Raw genomic sequence first — 23,861 nt, forward strand, 5'->3', positions numbered from 1 at the left:
TGGTTCTTCGATGACGTCCTGCGATCAACCAATTTCACTTAATTAAATCAATTTGGAAAATTAAATAATTTAATTTAACAAACATTAAATTTAATTACGATGTCTGGCTTGAGAAGCTCTTTGCGGGATGTATCTTGAAAATGCTTCTCTTCCTCTTCGATTGTGAAATCTGATCCTTGGTCTTGATGGTGTTCGGGCGATTTACTTCTACGCGTTTTTACCTTTCGAGTCCTGGACGTTTTGAAATCTTCTTATGGCGCGATTCGGAGATTTGGAGAACTTCTGCAAATTTTAAAATCATAACACTCATGCTTTTCTGGTGAATTTTGGAGAACTTAGACATTTTGAACTGGAGATATTTTCGGAACATGGGGAGTTTATGCAAACTGAAGGGTAATTTTCGGACCTTGAACACTTCTGCAAATTAAAGACAACTTCGGATCCTTTGTAAGATTTTGCAAACTCGGAGCATTGAACGTTTTTTGCAAGTTTTCAAAACCTTTCACTTTTGGCTCATGGGTCCGATTTTGAAGACTTAAGGCGAATTTCGGACCTTGCCATCCTTTTGCAAATTTCGGAGCTTACAGGCGTTTTACAAATTTCTGAGTTTTAAAATTTCGGGGCTGGGGTCCGAAAATGGGTGTCCAAGGCAAACTTCGGATCTAGAGGAGCTTTGTAGGATTTCGCACCTTTATACCTTTTTTTCGATTTCGCCCCATGGTCCGAAAATGGACACTTTAAACGATTTTCGGGGCTTGAAGCGCTATCGTCAGTTTTCGGACCTAGTGCGTCCTTTTTTATTTCGCGTTTTTAAACCCAGGGGTCCGAAAATGGGTATTTCGGGTTTTCGGACCTGAAGCGTCCGTTTTTTAAAACTTTTCGCCCTTTTCAAAAACCTCGGACCTGAGGTCCGAAAATAAGGTTTTAAGTGATTTCGGGGGGCGGAGGCGTTTTTGCGTTTTAAACTTCGGACCTAGGGCGTGTTTTAAACATTTCACGATTCACTTTAAACGCAGGGGTCCGAAAATGGGGTTTTAAGTGGTTTTTCGGACTTTCGGACTTGAAGCGTCCATTTTAAAACTTCGCGTTTTCTTTTATTTTCTTCCAAGGGTCCGAAAATGAGACTTAAGTGATTTCGGACCTGGAGGCGCTTTTGTAAAATCGCGTTTTCACTTTTCGGGCCTAAAAACGCGTTTGGAAATTTAGAAGAAACTTCGAATTTCGGCCCTAGGGTCTGAAATTGGTGCTTAAGTGATTTTCGGACCTGGAAACACTTTTTGCGATTTTGTTATATTTAGAATTTTCGGCCCTAGGGTCCGAAAATGATGTTTAAAGTGAATTTCGGACCTTGAGGGTCGTTTGGCAACTTTTAACTTTTCCAACTTTTGGCTTCTGGGTCCGAAATTGAGCATATGGAATATAACATTTAAGTATAAGTGACATTTCCATATGTCTTTCATTTCCATATGTCTTTCTCCTTTCTTATACTTTAAGTTATATTCCATATATACTTTCAGGATGTTTGAGAGTGGTTTCAGACCTCCAGGAGTTATATTGCAAATTCTACTTTTTGGAGGTTTCCTCAGTTTTCAGAGTTAGCCAAATTTCAGGATCAGGGAATTCTAGACTTAGCCAAATTTCAGGATCGGGACAAAAAGGCACAAACTGGGGGGTCCCTGTCCAAGACGGGGATGGGTGTGCGATTCGCACAACAAGATGTTGGGAGGCTATTTTTAGGCGGCTTGACTATTTTTGAGGGAAATCCATTTGGAATAGATTTCTGTTTTTGAGGCGAATCTATGTAATATCCCCGTCCAATTTCTAATACAAGTAAAAGAGTATTGTACGGTCCAAGGCTTGGCAAGTCAAGGATGTTTCCATGTTGATTAGTTAGCAATGATGGATCATTGTCAAAGGAAAGAGTGAAACCGATCAACCCAAGGCATAAGGTCACCTCACACATAATCGCTGCCCAAAGAAATACCCCAGATTGACCAAAAAATGATTAGTTAAGTTAATGATTTGGACCATAAACAAAAAAGTCAAGTCCGATTAGAAACATGATTAGTTAAAGTTGATGAAGAGACATGATTGAGGAGATACAACTCCTCAAATCATGACCACTTGAATAGATATTAAAGAAGATCGTGCTACATTCAAGAGAGACATGGAATATTGTATTTTGTTATTATCTCATACTCAGATCTGAGCACTCCAAGAGCCACGATCTATTAGGTGTTTGGGTGGGGTTTCGTACCACCAAATTACTTGGTTCAAACGCATGAATAAAGAGGCATTTGAGCAGGAAAGGCATATATATCATCGCATGATTTTAATAATAGAATTCTGGAACAACAAACCGATTGAGACAACTGCCTCTTACATATATTCGCATGATTATAGTGATTTCAATTAGGAAAAGTGACTGTGTATATAGTAAGTCGATATGTTCATACACAAACATACTTTGCTGACTGACTTCAAGATATTTACGTTGAAGGAGGATTGTGTTATGTTGCACACATGCCTTGTTTCCGACTGGGACCTGTTGTGCGTTGCACACGCTCCTTGTCGCCGACAGGGTCCCCCTTCCTTTTTTTGGGCCTTTCCGTCTCCGCCTTGTTGAGTTCTGCGTAGAGCCTCTCGCATCCTTTCGAGCGAGCCTGCGACTAGTCCGTGAGATGATGATGTTGAATGAAGGAGCCGGTGATTCCATTGGGTCAGTCGAGTCCTCGAGTACGAATTCCAAGAGATTGTTTAAGCTTGTAAAATCGCCTTAAATAGGTGTGGGATTTTAGAGACTGGCGAAATCCGTCAAGTAAGGGATAATGCGTCTGAAGGTCAGATGAGGACCCAAAGACATTGATTTTCGCATAAGAATAATGGGAGAGATTACATGATGTTTTTTTTACAAGTTTGTGGGATTTGTATGAATGGCGATTTTCACCAGCTGAAAGGTAAAAGAGGGGCGAAATCATTAAAGTGCCTCAAGGTGCCAAAATCGACAAAACTCACCCAAGTGCTGAAGCTCGCACTCCTTGGCGAAATTCGGACCTTTCAGGCGAAATGTCAAAAAGTTAAAAAGTTTTGCAAAATGGCCAAAAGGGCCAAAATTCAGACCTTAAGGCCGAAATGGTGAAAATGTGAAAAGTTGACAAAATGACCAAAAGGGCTGAAATTCGGAGCTTAAGGCCGAAATGGTGAAAATGTGAAAAGTTGACAAAATGGCCAAAAGGGCCGAAATTCGGACCTTTAAGCCAAAATGTCAGAAAAAGTGGAAACTTGTCAAAATGCCCAAAAGGGCCGAATTTCGGATCTCTAAGTTGAAATGTTAGAAAATATGAAAGTTTGCAAAGCGCCTAAGATGTCCGAAGTTGGCGAAAAGGCTAAAAGTGCCGAAGTTTGCACTTTCTGGTAAAAAACGTGAAAGAGTGGAAATCGACAAAAGCCCCCAAAGGTCCGAACTTGGCAAAAAATCCCAAAGCACCGAAAATCGCGTGAAGGTAAAAAGCGTGAAAAATGTAAAATGTTTGCAAAATTGTTAAAAAACGCTGAAGTTTAGCAAACCACACCCAACTCCTGAAAATCGCGATTTCTTCGGAGGTTGCGAGGTTGACAAAGGGGGTCAAAGTGCCATAGTTTTCAAAATCCCCATTGTTTTATAAAAGAGAAACGCCGAGGTTTAACAAAGCGCCGAAAATCGCATTATAGGGTGAGAGTGCGTGAAAGGAAAATTGGCAAAACACCTCAGAATGACGAAATTGCGATTTAGGGTAAATAAAAAAGAAGGTTTAAAGTTTTAAATGGTTTTCAAAACTCTTCGATTCACCGAAGTTTGCCATCTGCAACCCCTTTTCAGAATCATGTTTCAACTAGGTTACTCGGGTTAAACTTGCAAAACGCCCAAGGTTAGAAATCGCTGAAGCAAATCGCCCATATCGCCAAGGTAATTAAAATCGCTAAGTCTCAAATTCAAATTCAAAGGAAAATTGCAAATTCTTTTCAAGCCATAGGCGCGAGAATTTGAATTAGAAAGTTGACCGTTGAAATTCAAAATTTGCAGAACTCTCCCGTCCGTTCTTGCAAGGCAAATCGTGCAATTTCTCGCCATTCATTTTCACCAGGTAAGTACGCTTTACCTCTCTCAATCATTCGAAATATTTACAAATTGGATGGATGTCTGTGCAAAAAAAAAATTAAAAAAATTGATTAAAATGTTTAAGTCTTCAAAATCGCATCTTTTTACGTTTGTAGGGGTCATGCAAAGCGGTTGAAATCAAAATGTACTCCAAAGAATCAGTTGGAAAATGCATTTTCAAAACCTACGAAAATTTGTTAGGCTTTGTCCATTTTGAAATTAATGCCTAAATATAAATTTGCAGTCGAAAGCTTCATGAATACTTATGTTTAAATCAATCAAGCTTTTAGTTAACAATATCATGCCGTTCTTTCAAATCAATTAATCCTGGTATGCTGGTATGTCCCGTGTCTAACCCGCTTTACTTCCTTTTTATTGCCTCGTAATCCGCATCCGACTATGCAGGATAAATGCCTAAATCAGCGGTAGAATCATCAAAGACGCCTGCTACAGCCGAGACATTGCGAGCATCCAAATCAGATATCCCTCGCAGAGTCGAAAGGATGAAATACCAGTATCAAAGAGGGGGATTGAGGGAGTCAAAAGCTTAGAGTGTCTGGGACAATGTCGGTGATATTGACCTAGGCTATATCGATATCCAAGATTTCAGGAGCCGAGTCTTCTCCCCTAATGCCTACGACAGGCCTAGGCAGATGATGGAAAGTGGCATCACCCAAGTAGCGGGATTTCCCCCAGCAGTGCAAAACTATGAATTAGTAGTGGAGGCCGCCCGACATTACCAACCAGGTTCCAGATTGGTGCTCCTCGAGGACATGGTCCTTGCTAACTTCACTCCTGAGGCCATTGGCGACACATTCGACATTCTCTTCCCAAACAATCCCATAGCCACGATTATAGATGAAGCACAGGGGGCGTATGATATGAATCCTGCCAAATGCAGAACACTGATCAATGAAGAGTGGTACAAGGAGAGAAGACCTCCAAGCGTCAGAATTGGGAAAAAGACCCCTAGCAGTGACTTTCACAATGAGCATGGGGACATGGTTACATTGCTTAGCAGGGTTATGGGACTCCCCAAATCCAACTACTTTGAAGAGTGGATGTTTTATTTCACAGAGCAAGTCTTTGCTGGGAAGTCCAAGTTTGACTGGGCCCAAATCATAAGCGACAACATCCACACTCAGCTAATTGAACTCGAGATAAAGAGGTACTTCACTATGACATCCTATTTAGTCTACATGTTCGCCAGGAACCAGCCGCTGCCAGGTTTAATAATGAAAGGTCAGATCGGGAATGGGCCTGATCAAGTAAAAGTATACGATTGTTACCCACAACTACACTATCAGGATATAGCTCAAAGGGAAAAGAACAACCCGACCTATGCAATTGGCCAATATGAGCGCGTCAATGACACCTTCACAATGCGCTTGGTCAGGCTTATGTAGGGAGGATTACACATAAGGCTCTCGGAGCAAGCTTCTATTCTAGTACAGAGATACAGAGCCTAGTTCATCCAGTTCCCAAGGTTCTCCTATATCCAGATAGCTGGCTTTGATGGTGCCCCTCTTTGGCTTCCACGGTACCCAACCGACAAGATAGTCCTTATGGAGGTCGCAAGGCAGTCACGTCCGATCGACAGCTTACTCAGAGACAGCAAGCAGGCTGGACTTGCGTTCCCCATGATTATAGGCAACCAGTTCGTCCATCTAAAGACCCCCACCTAGGCAGAGGAATCCTTCGCAGAGCTGGCCTCCTATGGTCTACAAGAGCATTTTCCAAGGAAATGCTTTGATCACGACAATCTGGCAAAGAGAGCCTATGGAAGGCAGTACAGAGCAAAGGAGTCAGTTGAAGATTATTGGAAAAACTGCTCTAATGACTATGAGGTCCGAAGGCATGAATATTCTAAGCTGAGTGTGCAGCAAATGCGACTCTATGAATATCACCAGGTCCTAGATCAACTCATAGATTCAAGGAATTGCTTGCAAGTCTAGGAATGAGGCAGTAAGGCATCTTTTGCCAGGCGTTGATTGGTCGCAAGACCCAATCACTGATTTTGAGGCAGTCATGGCAGCCCCAGCAAGATATGCAAACCAATGGTTGCATCAGCAGATTGAGCGACTAATTCATGGAGTCCAGTTCACTTACCACTTAATGGGTAGCCTTGATTCTCAGTCCTCCGAAGATGAGGGAACTTCTAGTGCACCTAGGGAAGAAATTGAAAAGCCTGAGAAAAGGAAGAAGGCTAAAGCCAGCAGAGGAACTCGGACATCCAAGAGAACAAGAAGGGAGAAGATTCCCATTAGGAGGCCAGAGGTCACTTCATTGTCAAAGGACCCCAGTTCGTTTGATGATGTAGTAGAATTGGATTATATACTTGCTCCTCCTTCCCAGAGTGACATCGATGCATTTGGAGCTGATGATCCTCCCGCACCCGACATGCTAGACGTTGAGCTAAGAGTCATTGAATCAGCCGAGCCGGGTAACCAAATTGAGGAAGGAGAGATTACATCCATTCAGGAGATCAAAGTACATGAACCCACCCAACAGAGTCGCCATGAACTGCTGCTCCATAACACTGCCAAAGATGACTCTACCGTTGAAGGAAAGCAAAAGATAGAGGAGACCCGTGAGCTCGAAAAGACTGAAGAGCTACCATCACATGAAGGCACCAGACAATTGTTCAGTGAAGTAGGAGAAAACTTTGCTGCAAGCAAAGAGCTTGACACCTCCTCCACTCCTCCCGTAACCGAGCAGCTACAAATTTGTGATGAGACGACTGAAAACAACAAAGAACAGAGTGAAAATTTAACCATAGCATCAGCCCAGACTGTACCTCAGGAATGGTTGATTGCCTGAGCCCAGCGCAAGGTCGCCACAAAGCCACCCATTGATTTGGAGGACATCTTCTCATGTATAGATCAAGCTAAAGCCAAGGGGAAGAAAAAGCCCAAGGCATATTCCAGAATAACCAAAGATGAGCAAAGGAATCGTACTCTTCACATCGCCACCCCACCTGTAGACAAGCCAACAGATCAGATCACATTGGCAGATTATAGCATCACAACCGTCCCCATCGGACGAGCCACTAAGGAACAAGAAAAGGAGGAATTCAAGGATTCAGTACAGAACATGCTCAGGCAACTTGAAGAGATAACAGCTGAAAAGGACATGTATCGAGCTCGTGCCGAGCAGGCCGAGAGATACATCGATCAACTCTTGAGACCATTGCACAATGCTTCTGAATCCCACATTCCCTCGATAGCCTTGGCACAGAGGACCACAACAGAATTTGAAGGAGTACGGGATACTGCGAGGGCCTTTAGAGAATGGATACAAGGCATCAAAGGGAGGGGAGAACGAATCCTCGAAGAAGTAAAAGAGATGGCTCACCATCGAGAGACCACCTTGGTCCGGCTATTAGAGGTAAAGAGGGAATCCCTTAGAATGCATGAAGTGGCTGCCACTACTCTTCCCCTCATGAGAGCTCTCTTCTGGACCCATGCACAGATTCCTACATTATCCACCATCCTAGATCCTTATAACATCAGCACTCTTAAGGAATGGTACTAGACTATCACCATAAAGAATGACACAAGAAAAATCATTGATAAAGAACACGATGCATGCGAGACAATTATGAACACCATGCAAGAACTCGGCAAAATGATCCTCTGATCAATGGTCTCGGGATGGCAAAATGACCTGTTCGATGAAGTGATACAGCCGAACTGGGAGGAAAGACTAGGGACGGATAGGATCACCTATTCCGCTAAGGACCTAAGTTTTGCTGGTCAATTCCAGTCAGACATGTTGTGGTTCGAGCGTAATCATTCCAGCTGGAAAGATGGTTTGAAGCACGTAGACCAATACCTTGAAGGCATGTAGTATAAAATTCGCCATCCTCCTATGCCTCCATTCAGTTTGCTATTCCAATTGTGCCTCAGGTTCCAGGAATATGTTCATGAGGAACGTACATCAGGTCGGGACCTTTGGCAAGAATATTTGCACAACGAGGATGAATTCCTGGAAAAGGGGTGTGAAGCTGAAAAAGAAAAAGTGCTCTCCTAAAGTGTTTTTTTTTCTTTCTAATTTTGAAAAGTGCACTTTTTGACCAAAGCGTCATGTTTGACTTCCAAGTCAACTAAATGTAAAACTTTATGTGTATGCACCTTTTTGGATTATTTTGGATAAGTTTTAGTTACCTTTTTGGGTAGTTATTACTCCCTTTGGGGTAGTTGTTGATATTTACCCTCCATTTATGGGTATGGGTACCCCTTTTTGTAAGGATGAATCTGGGCCTTTAGTTTAGATTAGATCTTGGCCATTCATCCATTTTTGAAGCCTATTTAAGGGACTAGTTTTCCCTCATTTTGTAAGAAGTTCATGGATTGTTGCTGAAGCTCTGGCAAAATTTATAGGATTTAATGCAAAGTTAAGACTCTTCCAAGTTTCCTTGTGAGTGCATGGTCTCCTTCTTCATTAATTTAGAATTTTCAGTTATGTTTCTTTCCTTTATATAGCATTTTCTAAGTAAACATCCGATAGAGTCCTTGCTGTTCATACCGTTAGGGAATGGCTGATTGTCTTTCCTTTTGCATTGTTAATCTGAACCTTTCATATGCTTAGTTCGGTTATTGAATGCTCACTGAATGAATGTCAAAGTTTTGATGTTGTATTTAATAGCATGAAAATTCAATTTTCCCTTGAAGATCGCACTAGATTGATGCAAGTATTGTGCTTAAATGGTTGGTAATGCTTAATCTAGTTATTTGGAGGTGTCTGTCTGTTTATTGAATCTGCTATCTTAGTTAAACTTTATATTTTCTGTACCTCTCTCTCTCTCTATCCCCCTTTTTTCCTTTTTTTTTACCAAGAGAATCCGCAGTCCTGCTGAAAGCAATATCAACCTAACTTAAACCATCCGATAAGCGAGACTATTAAAGTTCTAGGGAACTCATCCAGCAATTGCTTATTTCACCGTAAGTCCCCTTGTGTTTCCAGCAAAAACACATCAAACCATTGAGTAATCCCGCAGTCAAGACTTGACGAACGAAAGCTTGAGGTTGTCCCCTTTGATCAAACACAAGAAATAGCATTAGGGATTTCCTTATCTCAAGAGAGGATAGGATACTCAGCGAGTTCATTCTATTCTGTGTTGGCCATATGGAGTTTGCAGCAATGTGATTTCAGACACGTCAACAGGACCCCCCTCTTTTCTTTTTGTCCGCTCTCTTGGTGTCCTATAGCAACCTTGTCTTGTAGGGATTGCTAGAATGGGAGAGGGAGCTTGGATCAAAATGCATCATCAGTAAGAATTGCCACTTGCTAATCAAGTCTTGGATAGGGATCCACTGGACTTGGAACTTAATGAGGGCCTAGTGAAAACTCTTACTTAGAAGACTCCTGCCTTGAGGATGCTCAAGTTGGAAAATCGATCAAAATAGGCCTATTAGGAACAATACAATTGAGCAAGAAAATATGAAGTGTGGCCTAAGCAAGATTTTGAGGAAAATTGAATACATAGCACATGGACTCAGGACATCTTTGTCTCAAAGACGAACTTAGGGGGTGAAAAGTATCAAGGAAGAATTAAGAACTTAAGACAAAAGGCTTAAGATCAAACTCAAAGAAAACTTAGAAATGGAAATGACTGAAGAAAATTGAAGTATTTGGTATGATAAAACAACAAGCAAAGGCATGCACGAATTTGGCTCAAGAAGGCACTTTGGACAAAGAAACATATTGCAAAATCACTCCAAAGTCGAATTGTGGAGGGGAATCAGGAATTTTATCCTAGAAGTCTTCCTAACCCCGAACTTTATCAGGCAAAGGACAAAACAAGTATCAAACTTGGCGCCAGGAAGGATTTTAGGAAAATTTCCAAAATGTTTCCTACCTCCAGGTTTAGGTCTGAGTTTGATTAGGGATTCTTCTTGATTTTCTTAGAACCAAGTTTGCACAACATGTTTCAAGCATGTGCTAGGTTTTCATGTCCAAACACTCCTCCAAAGGTCTGAATTTGAGCAAGAAATTCCAAACATGTCCCAAAGTTCACATGGCATAAGCTGATTCGGACGTAGGGAGGATTTTAGGAAAATTTCCAAAATGTTTCCTACCTCCAGGTTTAGGTCTAAATTTCACCCCAAAACTGCACCATCAGTCCTAAAACTCGGACTTGGGAATCAAAGTAGGAATCCAAAAATCTGTCCATTATCCGAGTTTCTAAATTGTCTCCAGGGTTCGAGTTTGGCATGTCAAATCCTATGACTGTTCCAATGTCCGAATTTCATGGCAAGTTTCCACAAGGATATCATAGGTGCGAGATTCAAATATCAGGTTCCAAGAAAGCCTTCAATGTCCATGTTTCCTTTCTCTTTCCAAGTTTTAGTTTCACATGGCATGCAAGACAATTCAGGTTAGAAGCTCAAACTTGGTCAGTGCAGATGAGATTAGAATTCCAACATCATCCTAATCAGATTCCTGACTCCGAGTTTGCATCTTAATTCTTCAAATCATTCCAGACTTTGAGATTAGTAGGTTAAGTCCAAAATTACTTCAAGGTCTGAATCTGCAGTAGTCTCAAAGGCTTTTAGATCTACGAGTTTCAAGATGGATCAACTTTCTGAGTCCTATGAATGAGTTTACAGTAGGTCCGAGTTTTCAGCAAAATTTCTAAATAGCCTTTTAAGATCAGAGTTCCTTGCAACATTCCTTTTGCTGAGTTTCCGAGTGATGTCTTCCAAACTTTGAATGTCATAGCAGCTGTCCATGAACTAATATTGTAACAATATTCTAAATTAGCTTCCAAGGTCTGAGTTGCAGTCCTCCAATGATAAAGTTCCCACATAGCAGTCCTTGACTCAAGTTTTCAAATTAGAGATTCCTAAAGGAGGTAAACCCCATAGCAACATCCAATGTCTAAATTTTCATGTATCCCAAAATTCAGTCCTTAGAAACAGAGTTTTCCAATCTGATTCCCAAACCCTCTACTGAGAACTGAAATTCCCAATGATCATTAAAAGTCCAATTTTCCAAGGGATGGTATAAGTATTGATTTTCTTAAAAAGTTCAAGTTTTCCTTCCCAAATCCATGTATGAAGGTCAAGGAGTTATACCAACCAAGTTTTTATCAAAATGAGAAGACAAATCCTTCAGTGAGTAAATGACCAAGTGATGGAATTTTATGATGTGTGCCCACATGGAATATGTAAATGAATATTGTTATTGATCAAGTGGAAGATGTCCTGGGGTGTTGGTTTCATGACTTTTCTTGAAAGGCCAACCCTAAAATTCTTAAAGTTCACAATGGTAATACAACCTACTTGTCTATGCCGGATGGATACCACCAAAGGAGTTGGAGGATGGACAATCCAGAGAAGTTTGCAGAAGGGCTAGGGTTGATGAATCATCCATGAGGGCTAGTGATTTGAGGATTTCCAATATCATTTCCAACCGTCGCATGATTGATTAAGAAAAAATGGGAAACAAAAGATCAAAATTTTGAAGATGATGTCTTTCTAAAGAAGATTGAAAGTAACATGCTCACAGAAATGGCTTTGATAGAGCAATTTGTAAAATTTGACAATGAAGAACGTGTGAGAGAGATGGCAATGAAGTATTGAGAACCATTATCACAATCTAGAGGGTGTCATTTCCAAATTTTTGGAAAACAATGACTAATTCTAGAGAAATGCTATAGAGAATTTGTAGGAAACATATGGAAACAACTAGATGAAAGCCAATCATGACCTGGAATATGATTAATTGTAAACAAAGATTTAATTTATTGTAAAAATAACAACTTTTGGGCTCAATTTAATGTTATACAATAAAAGCCAAAAGTTAGTTATTTATCCAACTGGTAATTTTGTCCTTATGTGACAAAAAAGCTGTTATTTTGTCTTTTTGTGTCAAGAAGTGTGTAACTTTCGTCCTGTAGTGGAAACAGTTAGGAAGTGGTTAGAAAGTTGTCAAAATCATTAAATAAATGTTGTTAGAGCTTCTAGAAGGCAATCTGGACCATTGAATGAATCTAATCTTGGTCGTTGATTCCAAATGTAATATCTATAGAAGGCCAGTGTCTTTCTCATTGTAAAATTAAGTAGCTGGTATCCGGTAAGTAGTTTGTGGTCAAGTAGGAGTTGCTGAATAGGAGTTGTTGTACCGGTGGTTGAAGAAAATGAATAAAGCATTGAATGTATGGTGTTTTACCAGTTGTCTTCTCCTGTTTGCATGGTTTCTTTCATCAATATTAGTCAAAGTTTAGTGATTTTAATGGTGAAATACAAGGATATGTGATAGTTTTCTAGTTCATACCATTGGGGATTTGCTGATTGTAAGTTTCCGTGTATGGTTAGTAAGTTTCTGTGTATGGTTAGAACCTGATTATGATCTTAGTTCAATTGTGAATATTTATCTGAGTTGTGCCCGTATTAGGTACTTGAATGCATGTTTACAGTCTAAAAATATTTAATTTCCTTTGAAGATTGCACTATTTTTGCAACACTGCGAGTTGCCTCTAGTCAAACAAAAATTAGTTTGTGAGGAATCTGTCTATCTACAGCATCGGCCATTACTATCATTGTCCCTAGGTTTTAGTTTAGATTCTTTGAACCCTATCTTTTGATATTTATTTGATCTATTTATGAAGTAAAACATCACTCAGATTTCCATATCAGATGCAAACCTGCTTGTCAGATGCATAAGTCCCTTTGAGATTACTAGCAAATCACATTATTCCCTAAGATTATACAAGTGCAGTCAAGACATGACATTTAGAACCTTGAGGTCGTCTCCTTTGATCAATCCAAATAGCATATGAGATTTCCTTATTCAAGAGAGGATATGATATACTTGGTATATTTTATTCTGCATTGTTAGAAAGTGCAAACTTCCTCATCAATAGATTCGAAGATATTTTAGACAGGTCTGCATCATACAATTGGTGAGTAAACATACTTCTTATTTGGGATCCATCATATACTTAATCCACATGATTATAAAGAGACTAGATAACATTACTGATTGAATTCCACATTCTTTGATAAGCAACTGAGTTAACACTATATATATATATATATATACATATCCATTTGTCAAATTCAATGCAATTCTCTAAGGATAATTAGTTCATTGCAATATTAGACATTTAATTATTAAGAAATAAGGCAAAACTTAAATTAGTTCATCAGGGGACATTACAATCTATTATTAAATTTTTACAATTATAAATATTATGAAATTTGAATTATATTTTTATTTTTTGTGATAATCTCAACTATTAGTTTAACTAGTACTTTGCATGCTGTAGATTTATTTTTAGTGACTGGGATTAATCTATATAAAGCCTGCATTCATGCAGAGCTATTCCTAGGATAGAAGTGGTAGTTAAATCCATTTATTTATTTTCATGCATTTCTTTATAAATAGCACAAATAAGTGCCTTTTTGCGTTTATTTTGTTGGTGGTAATTCTCAGGCATGCATATTGCTGAAATTATTGCTCATTGATTTCAAGTGTTGATGTTTGAGTGCTTTTTGTTTTGAGTACAATCTGATAATGTTTGCACGCTTTGTTTCCAATTATTGTCAAAAGAAGTCTTACAACTTCATGTGTAATCTTTTAATACTTAACATTTATGTGTTTTGGATTCAATTTCGTCTAACTTATGATTTTTGATCTTTGCCTCGAATTACAAATCATAAGCATCCTTAGTCATGTTTGATTACTTTCTGCGATAGATATTTATATAAAAATTTCTTATTCTAATGTAGATGTGTTGAAAATGCTTTGTGGTCTAGACTAAGAAACAAAAAGAAAGTTCTAGACTAAGAAACAAAACGAAAGTTCTTAAATTCAATTTGTTCATATTACATACTTACAGTTTTCTAATTCTAGTACAAAGGGATATTTTGTTTCACATTAAATTGTGTAAATTAAAATGCCAACAATATAAAGAGTTTTGTAGGGGTGCAACATGACTTTCCTTCAAGGATTCAATACAATTTAAATCTTGACATTATTTAGAAATGAGCAAGGATAACTTCATGACATTTTCAAACTATATATAAGGTAAGTAGAAAAAACTATCCCATTGTTGGCTTCAAGGAAGGGGTTCCCGTACACAAAATTGAAGCCTTGTTTGGCAAAGATCAAGTTTTGTCTCCTTGAGATTGTGTTTCATAAGGTTTACCATGAATCTCCACAATTCATGAAGACTTAAACCATAATCCTTATCAAGGTTATTCATATGCTTTTCTATTTTAATTGCTTCTCTATATCTCTGTTTTGAATAGTGATCTTTCCTAACAATTATCCTATCATCTTTAACACAAATATCATGTTTACATTTAGTGTTACAAAAGAGGATAAGTTAAATATCACTATTGTCCTATAATTTGGATTATAAGCATATAACATAATCCCCATTTGGCTTGTGCAACCATCTAAATACAGTCTAGTGGACAATTCTATTTTGGTTTAGAGAAAGAGTTGCAACTAGATTATACATTGATGACCTAGGAGTAGTGTGGCGAGAAATATGGAACACTGAACATTTTGTAAAATCTTTTCTCTAGGAAGGATGATGTAGAGCCACATTTAGAGAGATCATCCTCCATTTCAGTTGGCAGAACTTGACTTCTTTAGACAGATCAGACCATATTATATCTAGAATGAAAGCACAATGAAAGATGTTAACTCTTTGCAAATAGATGTAAAAGTAGAGGTGCTGACCTGCCTCTCCTTTGTGAGGAGAAGGTCCTTTCAAGTTTATACAGTAATGAAATAATTATGTTTAAAAAGTCTGTAAAAGTACTATGCTAAAGTGTCTTCATGATTGCTTATGCTTACTTATGTATATCCATATAATGTGAGGACAAGTTGTAGTATTAATAAAATCATTGCTTCTAATAAAATCATTGCTTCTTCTTTTATGAATTCTCTTATTTTGATAACATTTAGAAAATGATCTGGAGCATACTGACAATGGAACCCTTTGTGTTATTCAGACGGAACTGTACTTTTTTTATGGAGTATGTATCTTTATTGTTATTCATAATGTTTTCAGAGTTCAGACATTCATAGCTTATATTGGAAATTACCATATCAAATTGTTCACTTTTTCTCAAAATAGTTTACTAATTTTTTGGATGGATATTTCTATTTCCTCTTTTTCTTGCAAGAGTAAAATATTGTTTTGCTTTTTGCTCATTTAACTGTTGACAAATAGGGTGGAGGATGGTGTGAGACTTTAGCATCGTGTGGTGATCGTAAGAATAGTGCTTTGGGTTCATCTATGCATATGGAAAGACAAATCCAGTTTTCAGGCATTTTAAGCAACCAACCCTCTGAAAATCCAGGTCAATAATTTATTTTTTGTATTTTTTATTTAAAATCTGTGTGTATTTCAGTTTTTTCATGTTTAACAAAATATTGAATCAATGCATCTTACCGCACCACTATAGTGAGGCAAGTCTGACCTTGCTCAACTCAGGGATATTACAGTGAAATTGTATCAACTCAAGTGATTGTACATCAAAGAGGCCTTATTCAAGTTTTCAGATTGATGCATCTTAACAATACTTCATCCCAGCGCCCCACAAATTGCTCCCTTTTCTCACGCAGACACACAAAACAGAACAGTACATTGAGGACAGTATGGGGCATAGCAATAACCAACAACCAAGTAACGTTCCGATGGGCTCTTGTTTGGAGAAGTGCACCATTCAACAACAATTTAATCAATCTAAAACAATGTCCCCTAACAAAGAAAACATGTGCATGACAGGCACAGTCCTCAAGTTTTTGGAGGCTGCTACTGAAGGCAATAATGCCTGTGATGATGAAACAGTTGACCAGCAGGTGCATCTGAATAATTTAGTGTGAACTTCAAATATATGCAATGATATTGTTTGTAGTTGTGGCGCCAATAGGAATGTAATGCAGTTCTTTGCATATGCAAGTGCCGCGAGTATTAATGGAGATCTAGGACTGCTGATCTAACAAAAGAAGAATTGATTAGATTTCTTGTTTGATGTGGTCTTACCCTTGGTGGCACTGTCAATCTCCTCCCAATAAGATGGATGCTGACCTTTTCCTTCTGCAATAATGAATTTGTGGTTTGTGGTTGACAATGAAGGAAATAATATTTGGGTTTTTTCAGATCCTTTTTGGAATGGAAATAAATGTGCCTACTACCACTATGCCATCTTCTAGCAATTCCACCTCAAGTCAACCACCTGACAGCATCCAGATCTTCGAATGTCACCTGGAAAAAAGCTCAAGGTTGCAATTTTAGTTAGCTGTAGCAACTTCAAATAAGGGTTCATAGTTGACATCACAACTGGAATTCCAAAATCTTGAAAAATTGCACTTGCAGTTGCTTATCTTCAAGAGTTGTTGGATCATTGGGGGAATGCTCCTTGCATTGTTACAAAAGTCCTTTCAAATCCCTTTTCTCCTCAAAGGCATAGGCATGGTTGCACCTAGTCCTCTAGACATGACAAAGGATCCTAGTTTTGTGATTCTCATCCTTCAGGTTCCAGAGATAATGTGGCTCATGGAGGATGGCCTCAATCTTCTCAATAACTCTTTGCCTCCTCTCTTGGTCATGGTATTGGGTGGCCTAACTTTGGCAAGGATCCTTTCCTAGATCTAGCCATCTACCCAATCCATGCTTAGCTACAAGATACACTTGAAGAGGAGGGCACTCTCAATGGTTGGAAGCTTATTGAAGATGCTATCCCTAGAGTTGTGTAGGGAAAACCTGATGATCAAGATCCTCCCTATGCTAGGACTGCTTTAGCTACTTAGTGTTGTGTGGGGTTGGCCCTTGTTATTATGTTTGTTGTCTTTGTTTTGTACTCTATTCTGTATAGACATTGAGGGTTTTTCTTTTCACTCTTGCTCCTTTTTTTTGTGAATTTGCACTATTATTTTTTAAAGTTAATAAAAGGTTATATAAAGCTTATTTATCAAAATTCTATATTCTTTTAATATAATTTATTACCCCTATCTTGCTTTAAATTGCTATTGAAATATTTTTTATGTGTGTTGAGGGAAATGAAATTGTTTATAGCAAGTTGCAAGCTTTGTATTGCAAGTTTTATTAAGTTGAAGATTGTGCCTTTATACTGATTTCATAATTTAATTTACAAAGCATTCATGTTTGTGTATTTAAGCTTATCCAATCTTTATGTGCACTTGTGTAGTTAAATCTCTCCTTTTAGTTGAACAATGCAAGCGTGTAGTCATATAATTTATCTCAGTCTAAAAGCATAATTTTTTTTTCCTAGTGTTTAAGTGCACGCCAAATTTTATTTAGCATAAGCATGAAGCACCCTAGGAAATATTGTAAATAAAAATTATATACAAAGAGTGTCCCCTTCTAATTTGAAGAGCTGTTCTTTTGCACACTTGCTCTATTTTCTAGTGCACTTAAAACTACTAATTAAAATGCTAATAGAAAGCCCCACTAAAACTTAGCTTTCCACCTCTATCAGGCACAAGCCATTTCTTTTATTTTCTCTTATTCTTACCATCAATTAACCCTTGAATTAGTAGAAATTGTAGAATACTGTTGTTAATTTTATATTCATGTCAAGTTAGATATCCTGAAAGGATGGCATCTTTGCAAAATTATATTTTTGTAACTCAACTCTTGGCTGTTGCAAAATCATGCATATGCAATAATTTGGATTTAATTGTTTAGTTCTGAAAAGTTCATTTTTTGAATCATGTAGCTACTTTTTCTTTGCCCTATTCATGCTTTATATAGAAATATAGTTACAAAAAATATTTATGGCCTTGAGATTCTGATATAATTGAGCTCCAATCATGCTTCATTGAAATCAGGTGTTAGTATGGTTTATATATAGCATTGAAAAAATATGTACATATTTCTATACTTGGCTTTTTGATAAAAGCTTGTGTGGCAGATTTTCACAATTGGAATAGAGTCAAAGTTCGTTATTGTGACGGAGCTTCATTTTCTGGAGATGTTGAAGATGAAAATCAGGTGGGTAAATTCTATATATTTTAGGTTAACTCTTTGTTGGAGTTGGGATTACAGAATCACAATCCTCTACTATTATAGTTGAGTTCTAGAGATGAATTCTTTTTTTTAGTTGAAAGGACAAATTTATATTAGAATTTAAAGAGGCTTATGCAGAGCAGTTTTTAAATCGTTATGTGCATCATTAAGCCAAATTATATGATGGTCTTTCAATAACGCTGCTTGTTGTAAACAACAGTAGTAATGAACCTTCTCACCGCAGATTTTCTTGATTATAAAATAATAACGAATGAGAATATAATTAAGAGAAAAAGACGAGGAACATCAAATTTGAACCAAATTAAATACCTTGCAACTGGGAATCACTAATCTTGTAAACAAGCCTGAGTACGTATAAACATCTATGTGCAGGATTGACACACTCAGAGCCCTCCGATGCAGAGTCCAAGCAAACGGATCCCATCTAGGAAAGAAATGAAACTCATAAAATTCTGCCCATCTACATCAAGGCTTTAAGAAACTCTGGTCCTCTTTCCAAATATATAGTGACTATCAAACCCTTATTGCAAAGTGTGGTCAATTTAGAGTATTATGTGTGACCATTACTCATAATCTTTCAACACCATAAGGACCAACTATGCCACCAATACGATTTGCGTCCAAAAGGACACAAAAATTCTCCAAGAGCAATTCATTTTCCATTACAGCTTATATACCTGACAATTTGTGCATGAAATACAAAGCCTCCTAAATTGAATCATACAGTTTGTTAATACAGTGATGCTATCATAAAAGAAAGAAGATCATCCTACTGTAATTTAATACAATTCAGTGTTGGAAAGAACAAAAGATACCATGCTAATGTTCATCAATGACCCGAAATAAGTCAATGGGACTCAAAGTACAATCATTAAAAATAGTTACCAAAGGCTTGCCTAAAGAATCTCCCACATAAAATGCTAAAAAAAAGAGTTGACGAGGAAACGTAAACTTTGAAAGTAATTTAATCTACAACCCATGTAAATTTAGTAGTGCAGTCTGCAGTTTGAGTTTATTTGTAAATTTCTTAAGCAACAGGATTTCTTAGAATATTTATAGTTTAAGATATCAACATTTTTATAGTTAAAGTACTGATCTTGTATTGGTTACTTGAAATGTTTACATTCTTTATTCTTCAATTATTGAAATATATTGTTAGATTTTCAAATAGAATTGAGCATCTGATAATTGAGTAAATCCATCTTTTACAAGTAGCTCTAAGGTTATTCCTCGTAAAATGATTTGAAACCCTGAGTAACTAGCAAATTCATTGCGTATGCAATCCTTAAACTTCATGTCCACAGTTGCTGTTTATTGTCATGATTCCAAACAGTCAATTGTGCCCATTACATGACTTTGTATTTTCTTGTATATCCATTTTGTTCTGTTATGGTTTATATTTTTTGTTTCTTTTATGTTAATTAGATGGCCTTAATTATTGATCAGTGTTAATTTGACTGTCATCAACATGACATTTTTCGTTCACAAAATGCCCTTATAAGCATATTTTTTTCTTCATGATATATTAGGAATACAAAGTTTTCTTTAGAGGTCAAAGAGTCTGGAAAGCTGTCATGGAGGACCTCTTGGCCAAGGGTATGGATAAAGTTGATCAGGTATTCTGTCATAACCCTTCTTTGGACATTGGATTATTGTGATTAAATAAATAGGATAATTAAAACATTTATTAATTAACATTTAATAATATTGGAAAATCGTCTAATTTATGAGACTTCACGATTTTCCTCTAATATATAATTATTAATGTTTATTATTATTTGTTATGATTATTATTTATTATTATTGTTATATATGATTATTATTTATTAATAACAAATAAGATTTAATATAAAATTTATATTTCTTAATATTAAATTCATATTTATCAAATAATAATAATATAAGTAATATAAATAAATAATAATAATAAAATAAATATCCAGTGAGTGCATACGAGTAAAGATAACTAATTTTATTTACTTTGCATAACCACCTCAAACTTTCATATGCACTCCATTGTTATGTGCGGATTCAGATTCGATGGTGTGCGTTATTAAGATATTAGCTATACGGAATTTACACTATACTAGGTATAGTAATATTATGATCAGCAATTATGAGATGTTACAATAGTGATTAATTACCAGCATACACCGATTGGCAAGAAGGCTAATTGTAATTTATATAGCCAACCAATTACATATGGGAAGGGGAGATCAACATAAAGATAAGAACATCGGTTAGTATGATGAAGTGGTGCGTTTACAACCTTAGCAAATAAAGATGTCTCTATCTTCAAATGGTCACACCCGATGGAATATATATATAATTAATCATGTCATTGCCAGAGGGCATGGAGGGGGTTTATATAATGTGTTCTATTCCAGTCGGAAGAGTTCTTAGGAAGGCCGAAGGCCCAAATACCGTATCCACAATCCCAAAGGGGCATATATTTGAGATGGCACCCTTATTGTATGTCGTTCAAACACAACAATCAAAAATGGCACAATTGCTTGCAATAATACTCAGACTATTAAGCAGATCAGAACTATTATTAGTAGGTTACTAAGACGATTGCATTCTTATACAGAATTAATAATGAAATTAATTTAGAAGAATAATAAAAATAATAATAGAAATAAAATTGTAATTATTACAATTTGTTTATGAAATGTCTGCAGTACAACAAATATTATGATACTATTTTAAAATAAGTAATAATATAATTATAGGGAATGATATAATGGTTGTAATTATTATAATAATTTATAAGAGTTGCCCTCTAGTATTTTATATATATATACACTGATTGAAAATAAATAATAAATATATATAGAAATAGTAATTTGAATGAATAAGTTAATATAAGATTATAAATCAGATCAAAGGTGATGTTTAAGATAGTTTGTCTCCTAATCAATTGGGTTTAAGTCATAAGTATGTTGATATGAACTAATTAGGGTTAAAATAGGTCTAAACCTAGTAGGGGACATTATATGTAAGAATTAATAAACTTAATAATAATAATATAGTTTTAATAATAATAATAAAGCTGTAATTATAATTATTATATAGTGTAATGATATTATGTGGGAATATAACTCAGAAATTATTCTTTTAGACTGACCTTCAGCAGACTTATAAAGGAAATTCTCAGATAGGCAAATTACATAATACTAGTATAAGAGTGAAACATATGTAAAACCAATGTATAGAACATAAGAATGACATACCAGATCTGTTATGTGTCAGATTTGTCTGCCACATTACTATATTTACTTATTTATGTATCTATATAATTAGAATGATCAATGAGGGATAACATAAAGATGGATAATAATAAATATTAATATAATAATTACAGTTATTACTAATATAATAAAAAGTAGTTATTAATTAGTAAATAAATAAATATTTATTAAATCACCAAAACAAAGTATTTATTAATTAACTAAAAATAAAAGTATTTATTTATTAATTAAAAATTAATAAATGCGTAAATGATTTATCATGATTAATTATTTAGTATGGTAAGATAGCTAGTACTTGATAGACACACAAAAAAGGTAGAACATCCTAAGTTGGATTGATGTTAAGATAGTTTTGTCTCTTAATCGATTGAGTTAATATATTGGAATCAATTAACTACGATTAAAACTGTCTTGAACCAAGTTGGGGACATTACATATTCTCCTCTCTCACTCTATTCTGCATGTGTACTTACAATGTTTTATAATTAATAAATTGATAATAAAATTTTAAATCAGAAATATTTGACTTCTTAAGAATAGGGAATCAGACCCACATAAAGATCTCTAAGGCAGTGTTTGACCCTGTAGAAACGGGATGAATAAGTGTTTGCTTTGATTTCAATAAAATTTTAGCTTTTAAATACATTCAAGTAACTATTATAGAATACTTTGGGGTACACCTATCACATCCCTATACACATATCTGGTACATATCCTGTAATGTCCCCTTATTTGGCTAACTTCAGAAGTAGGGACAATTAACTTATAAACTCAATTACAAGAGATTAATTCCTTTAAACTTATGTAATACTGTGAATGATGTGCCCAAATTACTGCCACTTCTAATAATAAAACAAAAAAATATGCCAGTGGATTAAGTATGTATATATTTATTGATAATAAATCATATTATATTATGTATGAACAATCTGCCAATGTTATAAAAACCACTGTAATATACAGATATATAGTTAGGCCTTCTCTGATGTAATAATAGAATTATGTAATGATCCGCCAACATTGTGTCTAATATGTCAATTCCACCATAAAGTGTTGTTGTATCAGATATGACAATCTGTGTATGCGATAAAGATAGTGTTATTGCTTAGAGGAATGAAGTTGTTATGTCTAATCTGAGTGTGTATTCTTGCCACGATATTGGTGTCGTCTCTGATGTATATTTAGATGCCTGTAACCGAATTTGCTAATAAACCAAATATTCGATTCTGAGAAGATCCATACCTCCTCTTCCCTTCCCGACCAACTTGATTTTGATCTGCCTTATATACTTCCTTCTGCCCGTCCGTTGAGAGTTGTGACTCTTCATTAATGGTTCGTGCCTATTGATTAAAGAGAAGTTTGATTTTAATGATTGTTTTATGCTTTCTTACAAGTCGATGTATTAGTTTTATCTTACTCACTTAGGCCGTGAGCATGTTAGGTAATCGCATCCCCTTTGATTAATATAATTCTGTGATCGCTAATAATCCATAATTATTTTGCATTTGACTAAAGCAGATGCTCTTTCCTTAAATTGATTGTCTTTATGACTAATCGCAATGGATGTTTTGACGTTGCCCTCGTGTCATACATATTCCTTGTCGATGTTATGATTGGTTCATGCCTTTGTCGATAACTTCTTGTGCTATTGTCGGCTATATTGGACTTGTCACTATTTATTGAAAATGGATTCAACCATCCTTATTCAATCGCTTATATCAATAATCTTTGTTCGACAATCTTCAATCGCACTTTTCCTTTCTTTCTTCTATCCGGATATCTGAACCGTGCCTTCATGCTTAGGAGCCGCTTATATTACATAATTTGGTGCCAAGTAGATAATTCCACTTGTTTATGTAGTCCACTCTCCTTCTGCTCATTGCTCAACATTTGCTGCCGTCATTCCATAATGGTATCGAAATTCCTTTGATACAATGTTTGCAATAAATTTAAATCTTTAATTAAAACTTATCTTAATCGTATATCTTGATGTCCTGAATTGGGGCATTACATATCTGGATTTGTGGATTCTTCCTGGATACATATCCAAAACACCAAAATTTTCATGCCATATCAGATGCATTGTGGCTATGGTAGTGTCATATCCGAGTGGTTTTTCATTTGTATCCAGGTCTTATCAAATTGTGATTGAGGAGAAGAAGCATCTATATATCTCATCATATTCACTAACTGATTTAGCATTTCTGCTTACTGTATGTTATATTGGCTGAATTTTTGGTTTTGATGAAGCCGTAATTGCCTTAAGAATCTCTCATATTTATGTTCATAAAGCTTGATTCTAAAATTGTGTAAACATCAATCATTTCATTCAAAGCACTAAGAACATCAATATTAGAAAACATTTGAATACTTTAAATTTAGACTTTGTAGTGTATCAATAAAAGTCTGTGTTTTTATGCACCTCATACATAGAATAGAATACGGAGTATCCTAT

At 36.2% G+C, this 23,861-nt stretch overlaps 1 protein-coding gene across 3 annotated transcripts in view; it reads left to right on the top strand.

Annotated features, from left to right (window-relative positions):
* The window catches only part of LOC131056059 (pectin acetylesterase 8), a 252,809-nt gene that overhangs the window by 65,143 nt on the left and 163,805 nt on the right, over window positions 1-23,861 (top strand). For 2 of the 3 annotated variants that reach the window (XM_059209803.1, XM_057990383.2), the window contains exons 3-5: window positions 15,333-15,462; window positions 18,040-18,119; window positions 19,685-19,771. In XM_059209803.1, coding sequence (XP_059065786.1) covers window positions 15,333-15,462; window positions 18,040-18,119; window positions 19,685-19,771 — 297 coding nt within the window. The remainder of the gene's footprint in view (window positions 1-15,332; window positions 15,463-18,039; window positions 18,120-19,684; window positions 19,772-23,861) is intronic. The other variant, XM_057990392.2, reaches the window with a different exon arrangement.

Source organism: Cryptomeria japonica, chromosome 8 (genome assembly GCF_030272615.1).
Source record: "Cryptomeria japonica chromosome 8, Sugi_1.0, whole genome shotgun sequence".
In the NCBI taxonomy this organism is placed as follows: domain Eukaryota; kingdom Viridiplantae; phylum Streptophyta; class Pinopsida; order Cupressales; family Cupressaceae; genus Cryptomeria; species Cryptomeria japonica.